The 23,130-nt window shown below is 41.0% G+C and overlaps 1 protein-coding gene across 3 annotated transcripts in view; it reads left to right on the top strand.

The window, feature by feature from the left end:
* The window catches only part of DNAJC6 (DnaJ heat shock protein family (Hsp40) member C6), a 163,930-nt gene extending 147,291 nt beyond the window's left edge, over positions 1-16,639 (top strand). For 2 of the 3 annotated variants that reach the window (XM_051999494.1, XM_051999492.1), the window contains 6 exons: positions 2,349-2,417; positions 3,276-3,410; positions 5,010-5,273; positions 6,782-6,924; positions 11,056-11,232; positions 14,208-16,639. In XM_051999494.1, coding sequence (XP_051855454.1) covers positions 2,349-2,417; positions 3,276-3,410; positions 5,010-5,273; positions 6,782-6,924; positions 11,056-11,232; positions 14,208-14,309 — 890 coding nt within the window. In that variant the 3' untranslated portion in view covers positions 14,310-16,639. The remainder of the gene's footprint in view (positions 1-2,348; positions 2,418-3,275; positions 3,411-5,009; positions 5,274-6,781; positions 6,925-11,055; positions 11,233-14,207) is intronic. The other variant, XM_051999493.1, reaches the window with a different exon arrangement.
* The last annotated feature ends 6,491 nt before the right edge of the window (positions 16,640-23,130 follow it).

Raw genomic sequence — 23,130 nt, 5'->3', positions numbered from 1 at the left:
ATTTGTGTAAAGCAATTTGCAAGCCTTTGGCCATAAAAACCGTGAGCCATTGCCGCTACCCCAAAAGAAAGAGAAAGCAGCTTCTACAGGTAATTGTTTTCTTGTTGTTCAGTCTGACTTTGTGACTCCATTTGGGGGTTTCTTGGCAAAGACACTAGAATGGTTTATCATTTCCTTCTCTAACCCATTTTACAGATGAGGAAACAGAGGTAAATAGGGTAAAATGACTTCCTCAGCATCACATGGCTAGTAAATGTCTGAGGCTGGATTTGAACTTAGGAAGATAAGTCTTTGGCTCCATCTATTGATCGGGGAAGTTTCAGGAGCACTCAATAGTACCACTCTTTATTGCTCCCCATTACATTGTATTCGTTTGGTATAACAATGTATGGACATATCATCTTCCCTTGCTAAGCTTCTTGAGGCTGATACTGTTTCACTTTTGTTTTGTTCTCTGCAGAGCATTTGACACATAGTAGGTGCTTAATAAATGTTTTTAATATGATGGATATGATGGAGTTAAAGAAGAGATGTGGCCATGTTTATATTAAAGTGTATTACAGTATGAGGATCTTGATGAGTTAGAGAAGGAAAACAATCTTTAAAGTCACATAGGTCTTAAATGTTTTTATTTTCCAATTAATTAATCTCATATTTATTAAGCACCTGCTGTGTGCCAGGAGCTACAGATCCACAAGTAAACATCAAAAGCCCAGTTTGTTAAGGAGAGACATTGGATAGAGACAGTGTGTGTGTGTGTGTGTGTGTGTGTGTGTGTGTGTGTGTGTGTGTGTGTAAAAATAGCTCCAGAGTAATACAAGAGCAAACCAAGGTCACTATTGAGGAAAGAGTCTAGACAATGAAGTGAAGTCACAACCCCAAGCTGAGCCAGAAAAAGATTTTCCCTAAAATGTTCTCAAAGAAATAAGAATATTTTGAAAATTAAAGATGCCCCACATTGTCGGGAGGGCTGTTTCAGCCCAGTTCCACAGGTGGAACGGGGGGGGGGAGGGCAATATTCTTTGTTAAAATGCTCTGTTCCATGTTGAAATGGATAATCTATCTCTCTATCTACCTATCTCTCTACCCTGTGTGTCTATCCATCTATCTGTCATCTCTATCTATCCTGTCTATCTATATATTTATCCATCTCTGTTTGTCTGTTTATTAAATTGTGTTTCACCACATGCACACCCAAATGTGGAGAGACAGTGTGATAAAATACATAATGAATGTGGACTCAAAAAGAGCTAGGTTACAATCTTGCCTTTGTGACTGGGGACCAAGAATTTAATCCATCTAGACCTCAGTCTCCTCATCTGTAAAATGTTACCTCCTAAGGTGGTAGTGAAGATCAGATGAAATCACATGTAAAGCACTTTGCAGAGCTTTTAAATGCCAAATTAATATCATCATTATATTCATCATCATCAACATCCTGGGCAAATCACTTTTCTGCCTCAATTACTTCTTCTAAATGAGAACAGTTATAATACTTATACCTCACAGGGTTGTTGTAAGGATCAAATGAGATGATTTGTAGAAAATGTTTGGAAAAATCAGAAAGTAGTATGTAGATAAGACTTGATGTTATTGGTATTACTATTTTATTATCATCATTATTATCACTAAAACCCTCTATAAGATATAATCCTCATTATTGTTGTTACTAAAATCCTCCATAAATTATAATACTCATATTATTATTATCATCATTAAAACTTTCCATAAAATGTAATACCCATATTATTATCATCATCATTAAAATCCTTCCTGAAATATAATCCTCAAAATAATTAAACTAAACACCACAAAATTGATGATAGCAATAGGAGTAATATCACCTATTAAGTTATAGAATACTTTACGTACATTAATGTGCATTTTATAAACCTTGATTCTATATTGACTTTATATGTATGAACTCATGAGGAATGGAGGCAGTCTTACACTAGAGTAGTTTTCTCCTCAAAGTCTCCTTTATCTTTAATGAGTTAGTTCGATGCTCATGGATGGACCTTTTGATCTGATTTTTGCTGCCATTTTAAGTTGTCTTCATTTAAACAGTTTTAGGCCTTATCCATATTGTGGATCTTCTTTTGGACCTCTTTTCTTTACTCCTCTGGGTGCGTCTGTTTCAAAGGCTTGGCACCTGAGCCGGGCCCTGGTTCAATCATGCTTAAGGCTAAACCAACACCTGGAGTCTCATGTGCTCATGGGCCTGGCCCATTTCTTAAGGCAAAGGAAGGCGGAGTGAATTGATAAATTTTTAGTTCTTGTACTGATCATGGACTTTTAAACATGTTAGATAAGGGAATAATGATGTGTTGTGTTGTTTCACTTGGCAGCTTCCAGCACTCCCACTGTCTCCATCCAGCCAGATGTTTCAGGAGGTTGGGACTGGCCCAGTAAACCAGGTGATCATCCCCAGATTTAGCAGTCGGTTCCTGTTTGATTTTTGAAATGATGTCCAAAAGAGAAAGGAAGTGCTTCTAATGTGTAAAAATGGGCCCTTATAGATAGATCGAGCTGAATTTTCTCTGAAGCATACCAGCTTGGGATCAGTAGATACCACCATGCATGACAGTCAGGATTGATCTAGTGAATTAGATAGATATAAGATAGAATGGTCAGATGAATCTAATTATGTAATGTTCAATGGAGGCAAATGTAAAGTCTTGCAATTGAGTTCCAAAAATCAGCTGCACCAACATATAGGAGAAACATGTGGTTGCACAATAGTCCATGAGATAGAATGGTGATCGTAGAGTTCCTTAAACTTTATACGAGTCAACAGTTTGACAGTGGAACTAAGAAAAAACTAAGAAATGACTATAGATTGAAGCAAGAAATGCATAATGTCCATGACTAGGGATGTTACAAGCTCACTGTATTCTCCATTAGCAGAAAAGTTATTGAATTCAGTTCTAGCTACTGTATATTTGAAAGAATATTGATAAATTGGGTCATGGCAACTAGAGATTAGGCCACGTGCATCTGTCTGAAAAATCTGGAGGAAAACATGGGAGAATATTCCTTCCCCCTTTCTCCACATGCCGGAAAGACAGAAAGGCAATTTAACAACTCACTTAAGAAAATCATTCAACGTGTTTGTTCAGTGACCTTCTACGAGGTCATCGAATCACATTTGTGATTCTCCTACAAGGTCATGGGGATGACTACACTTCTTGGGGACAGAGGTACTCTGTGGGGCTTGAGACTGCAAATCCCAACTGTTGCGTGGTTAAGTTTGATGTCTCTACTTTCCTCTTCAGGTGGATTTGGAATGGGAAGCAAGTCTGCGGCCACCAGTCCCACGGGCTCGATGCACAACACCCCAACGCATCAGAACAAACCACAGTCTCTGGACCCGTTTGCTGACCTTGGCACACTTGGGGCAAATTTAGCAGGTTAAGGTCAAAATAATCACTTTTTATGGATGAAAAGTGTGTCTTACATTATGTAAGAGCAGAAATTTGTGTATTTCCAGGGCATAATGCCTGAGGCTTTTGAGGAGAGATTCCCAGTCATAAAAAAACTTCATAAAAAAACTTCTAGCCCCACAATCTTTGCTACTGAGAAGTGGGAGTTTATTTAGGAAAAATACCCCCTTCATTTCTTCTTGAGAAAGAATAGGTTGATAAATCTTTTACAGGCCTCTGATTTGTATTGTTTGCAAATCAGGTGGACTTTTTTAGAAAGCATCTAGCCAGTGATTTGATGGGTCAAATTAACCCTGAAAGATCATTTGGAAGGAGACGGTGAGGGACTATGATTTTGTTGATAGAGAAACTTCCCCTATCTGAGCAGTAATTCTCTGAGATCTACCGAAGGCCTTTAGAGGTTAAGTGAACCAGTTGAATCCATGCCCTTCTGGTTTGAGGTCTGGCTCTCTATCATTGTTGCCCAGTTGCCTATCTTGGGTTTGAAGGTAAGGAGAAGTAGGTGGGAATTTGTTGGGCCTATGTATGACAAGGAGGCTTCCTCCCTCATCCTTCTGGTTATTGCTATGATAACATGAGAATATAAATAAAAGGTCTGATGTGATGGGGGTGGGGAGAGAGGACTGAAAACAAGAGGCTAAATTGGGAATCAATTGATCTGTGTTCAAATCCTCTCTCTGCCATTAACAAACCTCTTTTAGCTTCTCACTTTGTTCATTTTAGAAGTAGTGATTGGGTTAGATGACTTTGAATATTGGCTGCCTTTGAGTCCTTACTGTATCCACCCTAGTGTCCAGTTGGTACTCCATTGATTGAGAACTGATGGCACTCAGACTTTATATCTGAGCCAGGCACTCTCCTGGGGATGCAAAGATAGAATGGGGTGCTAAGACAATCCCTCCCCTTGACGGTTTATATTCTGTGAAAAGAGACAACCCAGATGTACATACACACACACACACACACACAGAGAGAGAGAGAGAGAGAGAGAGAGAGAGAACATACACAGAAAATAAATAAAATATCATATCAAGAGCCACTTGGGAATCAAGAAAGCTGTTCTACGAATTGATGTAACTGTATGAAAAACATGACTCCTAAGGACAATCTTCACATTGATATTTTTACTCACAAGCATGTAATTCACATATTTAAAAGATTTCATTGATTCAAGGATACAAATGGGATTAGTTTGTATTCATTGAAAAGAAATGAACAAGTACTATTAAATTATGGATTTGGAGATAGAATCAGGGTTCAAATCCCCACAATACCACATGCTTCGTGTGACTTGGAGACATTGTTAATATATTTCTTGGTTTCATTCCTTATGTATAAAATAAGGGGTAGACCAGACAGATTCTAAATTTCCTCTCATTCTATAATTCTACAATTTTCTATGATAACAAGTTTAAGTGGGATACAGGAACAGATTTCCTATTTTTCCCTCTTTGAACCTCCTTTAACCAAGATAATCACCACTAAAATTGTGACTTGATATGAATAGGTGAGTTGCAAAAATAGTCAAGAGATGGCCAAAATGTACGCATTTTCTTTTTGTTGCAGGTAGTTCTTCATTTGCCAGCAAGCCCACCACGCCAACTGGGTTAGGTGGAGGATTCCCCCCTCTTAGCTCACCACAGAAGCCATCTCCCCAGCCAATGGGTGGGGGATGGCAGCAGGGGTCTGGCTACTCATGGCAACAAACTCAATCCAAGTCACAGCCCAGCATGCCCCATGCCTCTCCCCAGAACAGACCGAACTACAATGTAAGCTTCTCATCAATGCCAAGTGGTCAGAACGACCGTGGAAAAGGACCTTCTAATTTGGGTAAAATCATTCAAATGGACTTGATGTTAGAGTGCATGTGTTGTGTTCTAGTGTTCAAAATGAATGTGTGTAGGAATTGCTTGAGGGAAAAGGGGAGAAAGGAGAGACAGAGGAGAAAGTGTTAAGGATGAGAAATTGGGAAAAAACAGCAAAAAGAAAGTTATTTAATTTCTGTGCTTTTAAGGATCACTTGATTATTCTTTTGGGAAGACAGAGACTTGAGAGAGTTGGGGACTTCAAAATAATGTGGATTTGTTTCTGAATTAAAAGTCCATGTATGTCTTTTCTTTTGGCCATTTTTATCTTTCGATATTGAGGTCTATTGGGGGCCTTTGGAAAGTTTCTTAAAATGATACAATAGGCATTTGAAAGCATATAAATGGACCTGCAACTGTAGATCAAAATGGCCCAATATAGGAACTCAGATAACTCCCAATGAAGTATGAAAGGAGGGGATATCAAAATAGTTATATCATAATGTAGATAGCATGCTAAATATTATAGAGTCAGAAAGAAAGGGATTCAGATCTATAAACTAATACCAGGATCACCTATCTCTCAGGGTTATTGTGAGGAACAAATGAGGCAGTACACAGAAAACACTTTGTAAGCCTCAAATATCAATTAAGAACTTGCAAACTTAGACCAGGAGAGCAGCAGCCTGAATTTTTCAGGATCCCATCATTTTGGGAGCAATGAAATTCTGCAAGCTTTCATCCTGAATCGTGAAAGCAGCAGAAAGACAGGTACTTGGGCCAGACATTCTTTCCTTAAGTGCCCAGAACTCATGGTTAACATATTGTCCAAAGTCCAGAAGTAGAATAGAAGAATCCACAAACAAACAAAGGAAGGATGCTATCATAAAGAGCTTTTATGATGACAGGGAAGCTGGAAGCATAAACTCGGAAGAAGAGAATGACTAACAAATATTTATAAGTAAAGTCTAAAAGAAAAACGCAGTTTAGATGCAAGTCCAACTAGAATTCTTGGAAAAGTTAAGTACAAGTTTTTGGGTTTTTTTAAGAGCAAAATGATTTTGAAAACCAATGGAAAGTTATGGAAGAAAGATGTGAAAAGAGGATATCTTGGAAGAAGAGGTACTTAAGAAAAAACTTACCAAAATCAGAATTTACCAAATAAAAGCTAATGACTAAGATCTTTAATTAAATATAGTATTTTCAAGCATTCTTGATGAGAAGTGAATAGGCAATATGGAAGGAGAGGCAATGAAAACAGAAAACAATGAAAAATGGAGCTTAGCTAAGGAGAGGAAAAGATATAAACATTAGCTTGAGAGAATGTCAATTCCATGATTCTGAGACATAAGATTAAGACATAATAACAATCTCATCTTGTGTAGGTATAGTTGTTTTGTGCCTTATACAAAATATATCAAAATCCCTAATTTAGAAAGAATATTCTTTGTGAATGTATGTGTGTTTCTTAGTTAGGGAATGCTGCAATGATGGAAATAATTGAATTTGAATTATCACTTTCTTATTTCATAGAGGGGAAATCAAAAGCAGCTGATTTTGAAGACCTTCTGTCCAGTCAAGGTTTCAATGCTCACAAAGATAAAAAGGGTCCCAGAACAATCGCTGAAATGAGAAAGGAAGAAATGGCAAAAGAAATGGACCCTGAGAAACTGAAGGTGAGGATGTAGCTAAAAATTATTGGGTAGTTGCATCTTGCCCCCCATATGTCTATCAAGCCTAAAGTTGCCAGTGTGAGTTAGTATTAAAAAAAAAAAGTAACTCGATTTGGAGAAGAAAGGGCATGAATTCAAGTCTCTGTTACTCTGTGGGACAGGCTAGAGATGTTATCTCTGTTTTTATTATTGCTAATATTCCTACTATTGCCACTATCACCATTACTATGAATTAATGTTTATATAGTAAGAGTATTTTACTCTTACTTATGAAGTAGTTTGCCTGTTATTTCATGTGAGTCTCATGACAATTCTGTGAAGTGTGAAAGGTGCTATTATTATTCTTGTTTGACAGATAAGGATATTGAGTCTGAGAGTAATCAAGTGATTCTCTAAAGGTCAGTCAGTATCTCCAGCAGAATTTGAACTCAGATCTTCCTGATTCCATGTTCAGAACTCTACACCCAACACCAGAGGTGTCTTTCTCTCCATTGTCATGAATTAAAATATAATTGGGTGATATTTATCAAAAGAAATAAGAATACATCCCAACATAGATAGTGTTATTTTGTGATTTTCGAGTCAATATGCAGCTAGCAGGAATCAGTTTCCATTTGAATCTGATACCACTGTCCAATACTATCTCACTGCTTATAACTGGTTCATGGAGAAGTAAGATGCTCCATACCCTTTGACCCAGCAGTGTTTCTAGTAGGTCTTTATCCCAAGGAGATCATTAAAAAAGGAAAAGGACCCACATGTGCAAAAATATTTGTGGCAGCCTTTTTGAAGTGGCAAGGAACTGGACACTGAGTGGATGCCCCTCAGTAGAGGAATGGCTGAACAAACTATGGTATATGAATGTAAAAGAATATTTTTGTTTTATAAGAAATGATTAGCAGGCTGATTTCAAAAAGTCCTGGAAAGACTTGCATGGATCAATACTAAGTGAAGTGAGTAGAACCAAGAAAACATTGAACACAGCAACAAGAAGATTATGTGATGGTGATCAACTGTGATCGATTTGGCTCTTTTCAACAATAATGTGATTCAGAGAGATCCCAATAGATTTGTGATTGGGAAAAAAAAAAAACAAAAAAAAACCATCCGTATCCAGAGACAGAGTTACGGAAACTGAATGTGAATCTGATCACAGTATTTTTACTTTTTGTTGTTGTTGCTGCTTGCTTGTTTTTCCTCATTTTTTCCTTTCACCTTTTGATCTGATTTTTTTTTTTTTGCATGATGAATATGAAAATATGCCTAGAAAAATTGCACATTTAATCTATATTGGATTGCTTGCTTCCAATTTTTTTCTTTTTTTTTGTGATAATTTCTTGCTGTTTAGATTCCTTTTGGTCATGGCTTTCAAGTAGTCTGATAATTCTTAAATTATCTCTTCTCAATCTATTTTTTAGGTCAGCAATCTTCCCAGTGAGATACTTCACCTTTTCTTTTCCTTTCCTTTTCTTTTCTTTTTTTTTATTTTGTTTTTGTTTTATTGTTTGTTGATATCTCATGGAGGCATTAGCTTCCAGTACTCCATGCTTATCTTCTTCAATGAGATTCTACACCTCTTTTTTCATTTGCCGTATGGTGCTTTTTGAGGAATTTTTTTTTGGTGTGGAATTTTGTGCTACTTTTATCGTTAGACAAATTCTGGTGTTTTCTTTAGGTGTTATTTTCTTCAGTATTTTTCTTTTTGCTCTTTTACCATGTTGATTAATTCTCTTTTCATAGTTTTCTTAAATCTCTCTCATTTCTTTCCTTATTCCTCCCCCCACCTCTTCTTATTTGATTTTGTAATTCTTCTAGGAATTCTTGTTGGTCTTAGATTTAATCTGCATTTTCCTCTAAGGCTTTGGTTGTGGCTAGTTTCATATTATTGTCTTCTGAGTTTGTATCTTCATCTTCCATGTCAACATGGTCAATTTTTTTGTTTGCTCATTTTCCCAGACTATATCTTAACTTTGAACTTTACATTAAAGTTGGGTGTGTTCACCTGTGGGAGAGGAAACATTGTCCTAAGTTTCAGGCCTTTTTGTGCTTCTGTTTCACAGCTAGTTCTGGGACCTGCAACTTTATGGTGCTTCCAAACTGGTGTGCCTGGGAAGAGGTCATAATCCTTTCTGCATCTGTGTTCTAGTCTTTACCCAGGTTCCAATGCTTTGCTGCAGTTGTAATTATTAGTTCTTTGCCTTAGAATGGGACTAGGGCCCCTGCTTCTTTGTGCCTGATCCCCATTGTTCCTCTCCATCCTAGAACTGTGACCCAGACAAGTGTTTTGTCAGTAGAGCTGTCCATCAGCACCAGGTACACCCAGTGCCAGCAATAGGTCCCTTCTAGTCTCTCTGACAATCTCTCTGGTCTGGAAGCTCCCGACACTGCTATATCTTACTGCCTGCTATAGTGATCATTGCCAAGGCCTACTCCATGTGTACTCCAGACTAGCTCCCACCCTAACGTCACAGACCTTTCCTGCCGACCTCCTAATTTGTCTTACGTTGGAAATACATCTCACCCCGGTCTTTTGTTGGTTCCATTGCTCCAAATTCCTATTTGAGGTCTTATTTTAAATTTGTTTGGAGAGAAATGTTGGGAGAATTTTATTCGAAATCCTTCTGATTTACCTGTAACCAGATTCCCATGTTCTTTGGCTGTAAGTCTCAGATTCTAACTTCCCTCTTTTCCCGCTTAGGCCATGGTGAGAGGTGACAGCTCAATTTTGGGTTTCAGCGAGGAAAATTGCTCAGGAAAAGGCTAATTCTGCCCTGGGAATATTACCCTTTGATTACGGACTCTTAGCTCAGTTATCAAACGCACAAGGACTATAATCTTCTCTTGACAGAGGGAGAAATTGAAGGTCTTAGAAGATTAAATGATTTGCAAGGGTGACACTGTGAATGAGTGACAAGCATCTCATGCTTCCAGGTCACTTAAGAGAAAGAGATTGCAAAGTCTTGAGAAAATGATTTTGATATCATGCAGATAGTGAGGAGAGCAAGACAAAAAGCCCCTCAATTCTACTTTGCCCTGGGATTTCACCCCTGCAAGCTCTGGTATCTTCCCATCATAGTGGAGCTCTCCTTGGTCTTCTAGGTTCCAGAAGTGAGAACTAGAATTAAATGAGAAAAAACTCTGCTCTTCAAATGGATTCTTTGGATAGTCCCCTCAGGCATGGAGCTCACAGTCCATCTCCTGGAATTCTCAGCCATTTTCCTCCATGAATCCTCCACTGGGGAGTCCATCTGATGTGCCAGGGACCTATCATTCTCGTTCTTGATGAGAGAAGGAGCTTGATGGAGAACTTAAGCTGATGATCCATTATATCCTCATACTCATCTTATGGCCAACCCATCTTTTTTCGAGCATCCATTTCTTTTCATCCCTTATTCCAGTGTCTTGTAGTTTCTTATTTGTAGGATGTTGTAATGAATTCACACCCACTACAGATTGCTCTCTAAGCAATATTTACCACTTGTAATTTCTCAGAGATGGTTTTGCTCCCTGACTCACAGAATATAGCAGCATTGGTAGAGTGTCTGTTCCCAGAGTGGAATGAGCTAGTTAGTTTAGAATGCTTCAAGGAAAGGCTGGGTGGCCGCCTATCAAGAGTTTGGAATGGAATATGGATTAGATTCATGACCCCTGAAGTTGTTCTTGGTCTGATTCTGTGACTTACGCTGATTATAGCGGTATGATATTGTGGAAATAAACCCAGCTCTAGAGTCAAGAGTCTGGGTTCAGGTCCATCTCTGATATATTCTGCCTGTATGGCCTTGAGCAATTTACTTGATCTATAGATATTCTATATATAATATATGAATCTATATATTAATTCTATATGTGTGTTTAAATATATGTATTTATATATAGATTTATATGTATCTATGTATATATCTATAATATGTATCTATATAACATGTGTATTATATATGTATCCATATAATCTCTATATTTATATCTAATATAGTTTTATATATTAATTTTATATATGTTTAATGTATATCTCGCTACAGTAATTCTATATAGGTCTAATATATATATTATGCTGACACTTAGCTCCGTCCTGTGTAGTCCAATGATCCTGGTTGTTGAATGGATGGGTGCTGATTTCTTTTTCTTCATTCACAGATCCTGGAATGGATAGAAGGAAAGGAGAGGAACATTAGGGCATTGCTATCCACCATGCACACGGTGCTGTGGGCAGGGGAGACCAAATGGAAGCCCGTGGGTATGGCTGACCTGGTCACTCCTGAGCAGGTGAAGAAGGTCTACAGGCGGGCCGTGCTCGTGGTACATCCAGACAAAGTGAGTAGAACTGGAGGATGCTGGAAACGGGTTGCCCGCTATTCCAAGAATGTGCCCATGTCCTAGCTGGCTTTGTACCCTCATGCATTTTTGTTGTCATAAACCACAGGTTTTCTCATTGTCTCATGGTCTCTAATACTCTACCCTGTACATTTTGATTAATAAAAGAAAGAATGACATAATGAATAAATAAAGAAATCAAAAAAACATTATTAAATGTTTACCGTATACCAAGTCTAGAGATAAAAATACAAAAATAAATCAGTTCCTGTCCTTATGGAGCTTATAATATAATAGATGACGCCTAGATATGGGGGAGTGGGCTGACTGGGATAGAGTCAAAAAAGACTGATTATCAGCCAAGGTAGCACGAGCTCCAAGGAATGAGCTCCAGAGCTGAAAGGGTTAAATCTTCCATAGTACATTCTCTAATATGGAAGAATAGAAGACAGAGCCAAAGAAGATAGGCTCCATAATCTTATCTATGAGATGTTATTTGTAAGTTGCTTAGCACAGTGCCTGGCACTCAGTTAAGTACTTAATAAATTCATATTCCTTCCCTTTTCCTCCCTTCCCGCAGCACCTGGTATCTTGCTTATATTTCGTATGTATTCAAGTGTATATATCATGTATTTTTCTGGAGAATGTAAGAGGGCAGGGGCTGTATTGTTTTTCCTTTATACCCTTAGCATCTATCACAACATCTAGTAACTGGCTCGTGTTTAATCAACATGAATTGATTGACTTCTCCAAATTATAGTGAAATCAAATTCATAACTTAAAAAAAAGACTTTAATAATTGAAAAATAATTGTCATTCAGTCAACCAACATTTCTCAAAGACCTACCATGTGCAAGCTGCTGCATTGGGCAATGGGCAAAGCAGAACTCAAAAGGCTTACAAAGGTCAGCTTCTCATTGATTTGTCCACATGTGCATGTTGACAGCTGCCTTGTTCAGATATAGGGATCTGGAAATATGTTCAGATATGGGAAAATGGATTGACCCAGGATTCAAATGGAGTCTGCATCTTCTCGTCTCAGAGAGTTGCCTGAAAAAGCATTGAATCTGAATTCAAATTTTACTGACTCTCCAAGTCCAGGATGCTATCCACTGCTATCTGCTTTCAATCTGCCTACAAGCTACTTCTTGTAGCTCCTAATTAGTCAGGATAATTAGTTATAAGAAGAAGCTACCAGGAAGCTGTATGACACGATGAATGGAAACTTTTAGTCAGGAAAAGCAGGTTCTGAATCTTGTCTTCTGAGAAGCTCATTGTTAAGTATAAAAAGCTTGAGAGATGATTATTGAACGATTTTTCTCTCACTGTTATGAAAAATTGAGAATGCTCTTTAGAAAAGGGAATATGGGAATTGGAAACCATGAGTGATTAGGGAGAAAGAAGGTACCATGAATCTTTTTTGGTGGATACCCACTTCTTTATTAATGAATCAACCGATCAAGGAACATTGATTAAGTATTTATTATGTACCAAGCGCTGGAGATACACTGGAAATAGAAACACAGGAGTAGTTCATGATGTCAGGAAGGTGACATACTGTTTTTTAGAAACCAGAGGGTGGGGTGGAAATAGGAGGGAATTGATCAGTTTTCTATTATGACCAAATTTGCTTTCTTTGTGGTTGTAATGGGGAGAAAGGGAAAGACCAGGGCTTTGAGTCTAGTTCACCAAAATTTCAAGGAGTATGGAAAAACACTTCCAGTTCCACGGTAACACGCCAACTACTGTATGTTGTGCCTAGTTAATAAAGATAATTTGTAACAGCAAACTGCTGCTGAAGTAGTAGGACATGATGGATGGAGTCTTGCAGGTAGGAAAACTTGGTTCTAAGTTCTGCCTCTGATATTTATTGTCTTTGTAATTCTGGGCAGATCACTCCATCCCTTCGTGTTCAAGGCAATTCTGTCTGCATTAGATCCCTAGAGTGAGAGAATCACGAATTGGAAATAAATTTAGAAAAAATAGAAAGTACCAAGCAGCATCTTCCCCACTCCTTGAGAGTGGTTGCTTCCAATTCAGATGCTTCTTCTTCCCCTCCCTCTACTCCCCAGCTTCTCCAACATCCCATCCCATTCTTACAATCTCTCCAGGAACACCGTTATGATGTTCTGGGGATTCTATTCTCCTCACACCCCCAGTGAAATAAATGTTTCTTAATTCTTAATGTTGCTTGCACCCCTCTCAACAAGAGGGTAAGCACAATGAAGGCGGGGGCTTTGGGATTTTTTTTTCTTTGTATCTCTAATACCAAGCATAATTTCTGGCAGGCTTAAGTACTGACTACTTCAATTGAATAAATTGAATTGAATTGAATTGAATTGAATTGCCCTGAATATGAAGATCAAAACTCTAAAGTTATCTTTGTCCTATTATTCTCTATAGTTGGGAATTCTTCTAAAGGGATGCACATTTAGGTTTAGGAATCAATATTAGCATCAATAATATATTATCTCAACAATAATGCTGATAATTATACTGCCCTTTAAAGTTTTTTTTTAATTCATGGAATAAAACAAGCATTTCTATAACATAGTAAAATAACAAAGATGATTGTACATAGCACATCTACTATCTACTTGCTATTCCTTTTAAATATACAATGAAGTTATCATGTAAATTTCTTTTTTCTCCCATCCTCACTTCATCTGATTCTCTCAACAACCCTGTGTGACAGATGTTTTTATCACTCCCATTTTACAAATGAAGAAGCTGGGGCTAAGAGAGGCCATATAATATTATTGGTATCACAACAGCTACTGTGGGGATTAGGATTTGAACTCATATCTTTTTACCTACCCAGCTGCTTTTCAAAAAAAGAAAGCAAAGGTTTCATGAGGAAATTTAGCAGTTTTTCTTCCTTAAAAGCTCCCTTATTGAGAACACAAGTTTTCTCAGAAACTGACCTGAGATCCTTGGTTTATAATCAACTGTCTACTTCTCTTCTGTCCTTCCAGGCTACTGGGCAGCCGTATGAACAATACGCCAAGATGATCTTCATGGAGCTGAATGATGCCTGGTCAGAATTTGAAAATCAAGGCCAAAAGCCTTTGTATTAAGCTGCTCTTTCCTCAGTCTCCACTACAGACCCAGGCTAATGCTTCTTTCTCTTGTCCCGATGGAGATTTTCACAGATGAACCCAAATGAGATATCCCCCAACAGCAAACAGTTAAATCCTCTGCCCGTCCCTTCCCTGATGAATAAAGAAAAAGGAGGCTAGGATTCTAGATGGTATCACCGTAAACCTTCTCGAATGTTATTGGCGTGTGAGTGACATTGGAGATCCAATGACCATACTCTATCGCCCTATGAAAACTGAAGTCCTCTATATTGAACAGAGAGTTTTGATGTAGGGGGAGGTGGTGGGGAAAGGAGATGATATCTACCCAACCAGGTATGACCTTCATCTCTATGCTCGATAATTAGGGATAGAATTTTTACACGTTAGGGATAAGGAGCAAATATTGGGTAAGATGGAATATTGGATTTTGTCAGAGTTTGGTTTTTAGATCGCCTCACAAATTGTCTTCCATATCACTGGGTCAGACAGACTTAGAACAAAACAGTTTGGATATCTACTTCTGCCTAGAGCATCATTCTTTATAGTTATAATGGCCCATAAGCCTTTTGTGGCCTACTTGAAATTTAATGGAAAACTTGGGGAAAAGATTTAGCTCCCTTCTAATAGCACCCGACTGTCACTTGATTTGACTGGGCAAATTAAAGTAAAAGAACAACACCTCAAAGGTTCCTGTACCTATAAAGAGGCTTAGAGTCTTCAGCTTCATTTCTTTTGTTTAAGCTGTGGTTAATAATCGTTTGAGAAGCCTACAGTTGACTAATTTAATGCCAGATTAAGAGGAACTTTCTCATTTAAACTGGGGTGGTAATGGTGGTGGGCTGGTCTACTGCCAGTTTTTTATTCTAATCATTTTTCCCCCAGACACATATGTTGTCCTTGGCTAGAAATAGCTTCTGAAGGAATTGGCCTTGTCTCCTAATTATCAGAATTTGCATTCAGAAGAAACTCTGCCTCTGATAGGTCCTTAAGGGTCTGGGAAATAAAGGATGTGAAGGGTCAGTACTTACCAAGCATTACTTAGAAAATTTTAGTTTACTTCCAGACCAAGTCAAATGACTTGTCAGTGTTTCCTTGCTTCTTATTCACCTGGGGAGAATCTAGACCCTTCCCCTCCATAGCTCCTTCCAGAGGATTAATTGGTACGAAAAGAATAGGATGCTCCAAAACAGGAACGTTCATGTGCTTTTGCACAGGAAAGCAACCCACAGAAGCTGCCTCGCCCTCCCTCCAGCTGGAGTTCAGCACAGCATTAAGAACAGTTGGTTTTCTCAGAAAAAAACAGAACAAACAAACAAACAAAAAAGTCCTGGGTCAACCCAGTCTCACCTCCTCTTTCTTTACTTCATTGATAAAGTAAGTCCAGCAGACAGACAAGAAGATTTTTGGGATCGGTTTGTAGGGAAAATTCCATCTCAAAGATCATGAAAATATTTCTCAAGTTGGTGTTTTTAAAGACAATCATTTCTTTGCCCATTTTTAATTTCCTTCCAGCACTCAAAATACTGAAAAAGCAGCATGTCGAAATACATCCTGTTTGATAGAACATCGCTCTTCCTCTTCTTCCTCTTCATCAGTGGGTTCCCTCCCCTTCCTCCTTCTGGTGTATAGGGTCCATATTTATTTACTGCCATTGACTGATGATGTGAAACCTGCACATGATGTTATTCCCACCTTCCCTTCTATACAAACATAAAGCATCCGGGGTAACCATAACCAACTGGATGTTATTTATTAACCCATTCAGAAATAATGTTTTGGTCTAATCTGTGCTTGTCCTCTTTGAAACTGAAATGTGAGCCACGGTCCTGTGAATTGTTTTGTTCTCATCCCCATCTTGTAGATATCGTGTGACCGACGCCTATATAATATTACTACTAATAAAAGAAAAAGGATCTCCTGTGGATGTAATGTACATTTTGAAATGATAGAAGTCTATTAGCTTTGTATCATGTATGGGATAACCCACCAGTGTCCATAGCTCCATTACCTTTATGTACTCAGCAAAGAGAGAGAGGCTCTTTCCCGACCTGAAACGTTTGGGTTCCCCGCCGCCATGTTTGCTTCCTGGATGCATTAAGATTTTGGACCCCCGGCTGATCTCGAAACTCTTAACTTACATGGAACAAGAGGTTTTTGCATTCCTTTTAAACATTTGGTAGCGACAGCTTGCTGATGTTCAGGTCAACTGTTCACTAAGGAAAAAAATATTGTAATATATATTTTTTTGTAAATATACTCTACACAATGAAATGTGTGATTGGTCTCAGACGTTTGTAATATATATCTATTAAAAAGCTCAAACAGTATTTGTTATAAACTCAAAGTATGTTTTGTGCTTGTGGAGGTGAAGGGATGAAAGCTAGTTAGAGCTGGCTGGAGCTCCGTTGGAAAAATGAGGGGGAGGAGACCTGTTTATACAAAAAAAAAAATGGGACCTTTTATGGGATCCTTGAGTTTGTCAAGTCTTCCCCTTCCACCCAGGACAGGTACGTTCACTCCAGGTAAATTGTCAGTGGATAAGCATTTATTAAATTCTATCTCTAAATCAGATATGGGCGGGTAAGTGGTGCAGTGGATAGAGAGCTGAGCCCAGAATCAGATGAGGCTTCAGATACAAACTGTGTGACTCTCAGCAAGTCCCTTGACCTTGGTTTCCTCATCTGTAAAATGAACTAGAAAAAGAAGTGACAAAATACTCCGGTATCCTTGCTGAGAAAACCCCAAAGGAGATCACATAATGAAAAATGATTGGTTAATTGTATCAGACATTGTGCTAAGCATTGAGTATACAAAGAAAAGGCAAATGCAATGCCCTCTGGGAGAAATAGCTACATGTACAGAGTCAATAGCAGATAGAATTAAGGAAGGAGGTCTTATATTGGGGTCCACAGACCTCTAGGAGTTTAGTTGGATGGATTTCAGAAACCCCATAAATTTGGATAAGGAAAAATTACATTTACATTTCAGTTTAATTAGTGCTACTTGTTATACTATGCATTTAATTTATACACTTAACAAAAGGATTCTGAGAAGGAGTCTATGGACTTCAGCAAACTGATCACTAATAAAGTATAGATGCCGCAAAAGGTCAAGAACCCCTGTCTCAGAGATTTAAAAATAACATTCCCTATATTGGAGCATTGGGAACATTAGCTGGCACCTCTGGGCCTTTGGATCATGGTATGCTCTGGACAAGTCATGAAACTGCATCCCCTTCATCTAGGAAGTAGGAGATTTACTGGACAGTTAATGATGTAATGGAGTGAGCCTTTGAAGTAATAATGTTGGGACATTTTTCCTCTTCAGACCCCAGTCTGTTCCCTTGTGAGATGACAGAAGTTGGACGAAGATGATTTCTGGGCCCCTTTGTGAGTTGGCATGGCACCCAATGAATGATGGGATCTCCTGCTGTAGTTTCTTTTAAAGACATTATCGGTGACCCCATCAAATGTTGGGTGCCAAACTAATGCTGTCAACTATTCATATAACAAACATTTATCAATCTTCATTACTATGTGACGGACCCTGTATTAACTACGGGGGATTCAGAAAGAAAAGCCAGAATCTTCTTTACCTTGAAAATGCTGATCTTGTATTGGGTGGAACGACATGTACGTCACAAGCTTTAGTTTCCCTCATTTGTAAAATGAGTTGGACTTGATGGCCTCTGAATTCCATTCTGGCTGAAACTGAGCATTTTGAAAACAAGATGATTTCTGGAGGGAGAGAGAACAGAGGAGGCACTGAAAGGATCAGAACAGACCTTTTCTTGGAGGTAGCATTTGAAGTGAGTTTTTAAAAATGATTTTCGATTAATGAGAATTTTGAAAAATCCCTTTCACTTCCCTCTCCTTCGTCCCCTCCCATCCCTAAGAAGAAAAAAAGATTGTAGCAAATCTTTATGGGCAAGCAAAACACACTCCAACACTGGCACCTCCAAAAAGGAAGTTGGAATTCTAGCGGACCCAGGTGAGGGGGAGTACACGCCAGGTGAAGGGGACAGCCTGGGCAAAGCCCGGGGAGACAGCAGTGTCATTGAAGGGAAACTGCAAATCACCTTTTTCTCAGGAGAATCCCTCACTTAATGACTATGATCCTGAAGACACAGAGACAGGTAGATATATATACTTAAGATAACATTTGTCATATCCTTCACCTGTTTCCTCGGCTATAAAATGGGATACTAAGAACACTTGCCTACCCCTCAAGGTAGTTGTGAAGGCTAAAGGAGGTAGTATTTGTAAAGTGCTTTATATTTAAAGGCTCATATTAATGGTTTGTCGCTTGTCTTCCCTTTTCCAAAGGCACGAGATTGGTCTAAGACAAGTTGAAAATGGAATGGTGAGAAGTCTCATCTGACAAGAATGTAGGGGAGTTGGGGGAGTTAGTTGCCACCAGATAGTGGAGAAGGCCAGGATTAGCGATTGAACTCTTATTTGATAGGCACTGAAGGCACTGAAGGCAGAAGTAAATCTTGTCTTCTAAAAAGCTGGCAGAGTGAGGATTCAATTGGATTGAGAGAATACTTGTTAAATGTTTATAGAATATATAAAGTAGTGCGAATTAACATAAAGGAGAGGAGTAACAATAGCTGAGATCTGCAGAGATCTCTGGGAGGAGGTGGCCCCTGAGGGATGCTCTGGAGAAATTGTGGATTTTCCCAAGGAGAATGGTAGGAGTGCTTCCTAGATGGGGGTGGGGTGTCCGTCTGTGTAGGAAGTAAAAAAGATACAGAGACTGGGAGAATGTCACATAGACAAGGAAGAAAAGAAGGACCACTGAGCATAAGGGACCATGAAGCAGAAAGGCAGTCTTGCTTAGTGGGTAGCTAGCCAGCTTCAGAGTCATGAAGACTTGGGTGCAGACCCCATCCTCTGCCATCTGCTGGCTCTATGACCATGGACAGAAGCCTTAACTACCCAGTGCTTGAGGCAACGGGGCACTACTGTAGGATTATCAATTTCAGAACGATAGGAGCAGGGTTTTTTTTTTTTTTTTTTTTTTTTTTGCTTGGGGCAATCAAAGAGAGAAAGCTCTTGTTTTAGAAGAAGCGACTCTGGAAATTGTGACTAATGCTGCAAGGAAAGATGGGCCATCAGAGCGCCTATTGTCCCTTGGATGAGAAGAGTCAACAAATATAACTGAACAAGTCTGGGCCAGACACTGACAATCAATGAGATCCGCCTCTCCTTGTGCTTCATTCTTCCTCAATCTTGGTCTCCCCTTGGTCCCTTGATAGTTCTCACCAGACACCATTCCCCTAGCTTTGGATTTACCTTTCTCCTTTTTCAGTCTTGACCTTACTGTCCAACTGGGCAATCTCCTCTGTGCTCCAACCAACAAGCATTTATTAAGCTCTTACTATGTGTAACTAAGTGCAAAGTGCTAGGATACAAAGATACCTCAAAATACCAGATCCTCAAGCTATCCTCCTATTTCTCCCATCCCCTCCAGACTAGAAACTAGAAACGAACTCCCACGTTCTCCTTTCCCTTTTCATTATCTAGCAATGTGACTAACTGCCGGTCTTGTCACTCAGCTCATAATGACCAAACCGACCCACGTGTTCTCAGCCCACCCTTTCTCAGTGAGTATTTAGCATTCAACAGTTGTTCGCCCTTACATCCGGGATATTCCTTCATCCTCAGATTTTCCCGACTGCTGGTTGCTTGTTTTGTTGTTACCTGGTTAATGTCCTTTGCTAGATCAACATCCTCAGGAATTTTATAGCCCCGGGCTGTATCCTGAATCCCCCTTTTTTCTCCTTACTTTTTCTCTTAGTGATCTCTTTTGGTCTCCTGGGCTCAACTCTTATATCTATTCAGACACACCCCCAGTTGCTTTTTTCCATCACTTCTCCCCAGATAAGTTGTCTTACTATCTGTTATCATTAAGTATAAGTTCAAGTGGTAAAGGAGGTATAGCCAGAGCAAAGAACAAAGGGAGGAAAACCCAGAATGCTTCACTGGTGCCTAGGAAATGTAAAATCATGGAGGAAGTATTTTGGGTAGCTCCTTTCTGGGGCACCCACAAGGAGCAAGAAATCTTCCAGAAAACATGGATTTGAATCAAGAAGAATGGGAAGACACGGTTGGACTTCCATTGGCAGAGATGGGGAGAGGGCCCCTTCATTCATGAGGGCACAAATCCACCCAAGTTAAAGCCTGACAAATTCAATATACTAGCGATGAGAGTAAAACTCCGTTTGACCTGAGTGAGCCCTGCAAAACTATGTCAAATCACCCACAAAATGTCTCCTTTGATTTGCAGACCCAAATGGTCTTGCATCCTCTCCAAGCAAGATAAGCTTTCTTGGGGGAAGTCACAACTCCAGGCAAGGTTTCACTTTCACCTGAGATTTCCCTTAGACCCATGCATAAAATGAGTCTTCAGAAATGACTCTTTGCAGATCTCTTCTTTCTTTAGAATGATGTGCAGGCCAAGAGAATCCCTCTTGGTGTTTCTTTAACAATAAAGCTTTTTACCAGAGCCTTTGGGTTTAGGGAATTTCTTGGCTCCCGAGGGAATCCCAAGGGACAAAATGCCTTGGGGCAGCTAAAGGGTTCAGTGGGTAGAGTTTTCTAGGCCTGGAATTGGAAAGACCTAGTCCAAAACACTCAACAGTTTGACCCTGGGCAAATCACTTAATTCTGCCTCAGTTTCCTCACATGTAAAGCGAACTGGAAAAGAAAATTGCAGTCCATTCCAGTATTTTTGCCAAGAAAAAAAATTGCCAAATGGGATCAGAAAGAGTAGGGCACGACTCAACAAGTGTTTAGAAGATTCCAAGGGTCTTCGATGAAAGTTTACACGACATGATTGGGGTTACTTGCAAATGGAGAGAGGGAGACAGAGTCAGAGAGACACAGAGAGAGACAGAGAGGGGGGAGGGGGAGAAAGAGAGAGGGAAGGAGAGAGAGACACGCAGAGAGAGACAGAGAGGAGGGAAGGGGAGAAAAAAGGAAAAGGGAGGGAGGGAGAGAGGAAATAAGAAGAAAGTTATGAAGTGGAAGACGAGCCAGTCTTTTATTTTGAAGAAAACTTGTGTTCTGGTGCTGAAAGGGCTGCGTAGAGCTCAGAGAAAAGCCTCTGCCCCCCAAAAGCTCAAAAGAATTGGTTTCCCCCAGCTCTTTTCATCGACCCCAGTGACAAACTGCAGAGTGTTCTGGGAAGGGCATAGAAAGGCGGCCTGAGGAAAAGCTGCCGCTGACCCCTGGGTACTAGGTTCTGAGTTCAAATGCTGCCTCTGCCTATCATGAGTTCCATGATCCTAGGCAAATCTGTCCAGTTCTTTGTGACCCCATTTCTTCATCTTCTAGATCCGCGATCCCATGGAATGAATTTGGAGTCGGGCTTCCCTGAGTTGTGATGAGATTGTAACCGTAGAGAGCTCCCAGTGCTGGAACGCTTCCCCCGACGCCGATCCGCCCCCCTCCCGAGCTGGGGCCAAGATCCCGGGAAGTTTAAACCTCTCGCCCGGGGAGTGTGGGAGGGGGAGCGCAAGCCCCGTTCTCTTGGCCACTGCGAGTCCGCTCTCCATTACACGGGCCGGACTCAGTGGTCAAGAAAGATGCGTGGGGGCGTGGCTAAGGAGCAGCCCAAAGTTCGCTGCTGTACTTTCCTTTCTCAGCCACAAATCCGTTATTTTTTCCTGGGGGGAGGGGGGTCCCATCTTTGAGTATCTGGTCGTTCCGCTCCCCACAGCAGGGTCCGAGCCCGCTCCCAATCTTCCCTTCCCGGCCCGGGTCGGGGGTGGGCTGGGGTGGGGAGGAGGCTTACAGGCAAGGCTGGGCTCTGATTGGGCCGCCTAGGGATGGGGAGCCCACAGTGGGATGGCTTTGGGGAGGGGGGTGGCTCGGTTCCGTGCGGCCGGCAGAAGCTGGGGCCTGCTCCTGGCTCCTGGCTCTCTAGGGGGCTCAGATGAGGTGGGGAGTGGGCGAGCTGCAGTATGAGGAAGGAGGATGAAGGCCCGGGCGCTGACAGCGGGGCTCAGCGGAGGGCTCGGGGGTCTGAGCAGGTATTAAGCAAGTTCTGAGGGGCCAGAAGATGGGGGTGGTGGAGACCTGGGCTTGGCGATTGCTTGGGCTTACTGGCCGAGGAGAGGGAGGGGTGGGCGGAAGAGGAGGGTTCCGTGCTGGAAGCAAGGCGGGTCAGGATGGAGGCTCTGGTGGGCGGCCGCTGCCCCCCGGGCGGCGCTGGAGTCGAGATGGAGGAGTTGGGGTAGCTGGCGCTGGGAGTATGGAGGGCGACCCCGAGGAGACTCCCGGTCGGGGTGCTAGGTGGGCTGTGGAGTGAATGTTGCCCTCAGAGGGATGCTGCGGGGTGTGGTCAGGCTGAAGGCGGCCCACCGAGGATGGGAGGGGCTGGCTCTGGAGCTGGCGGGGAACTTCGCCCCAAATGAAATGGGGGGAAGGGGTGTGGCCAGGCGGGTCTCTGGGAGATTGGGGCAATTGCTGGCTTGGGGGGCAGAGGGGGAAGCTGGCGAAGTTTTGTTCGGGATGCTGCCGGGCGTGGCCAGATTGGGAGGGGGGAGTAAGGAGGCTTCGAAATGAGGGACGTTCCTTCCTTGGGCCGGGGTCCTCCTCCACAGAAGTGAGGGTTTGGCGGCGCTGGGGGGCCATGGGCCCCTTACTGGAAGGGGAAGTGCTTGTGTGGGGCTGCTGCGTGGCGTGGCCGGGCAGTTAGCGGGTCGGAGGGCGGGGCCCTTCTAGGACATGGGGGAGAAGGGGATCGGAGAGCGCGGGATTCGGCTTGGGGGCGGGATCTGGCTCTCTCGGGGCTGAGCGGGGGAGCCCGA

This window comes from Antechinus flavipes, chromosome 4, assembly GCF_016432865.1.
Source record: "Antechinus flavipes isolate AdamAnt ecotype Samford, QLD, Australia chromosome 4, AdamAnt_v2, whole genome shotgun sequence".
In the NCBI taxonomy this organism is placed as follows: Eukaryota; Metazoa; Chordata; class Mammalia; order Dasyuromorphia; family Dasyuridae; genus Antechinus; species Antechinus flavipes.
Note: the sequence above shows the minus strand (reverse complement) of the source record. Positions and strands in the feature narration are given on the sequence as shown.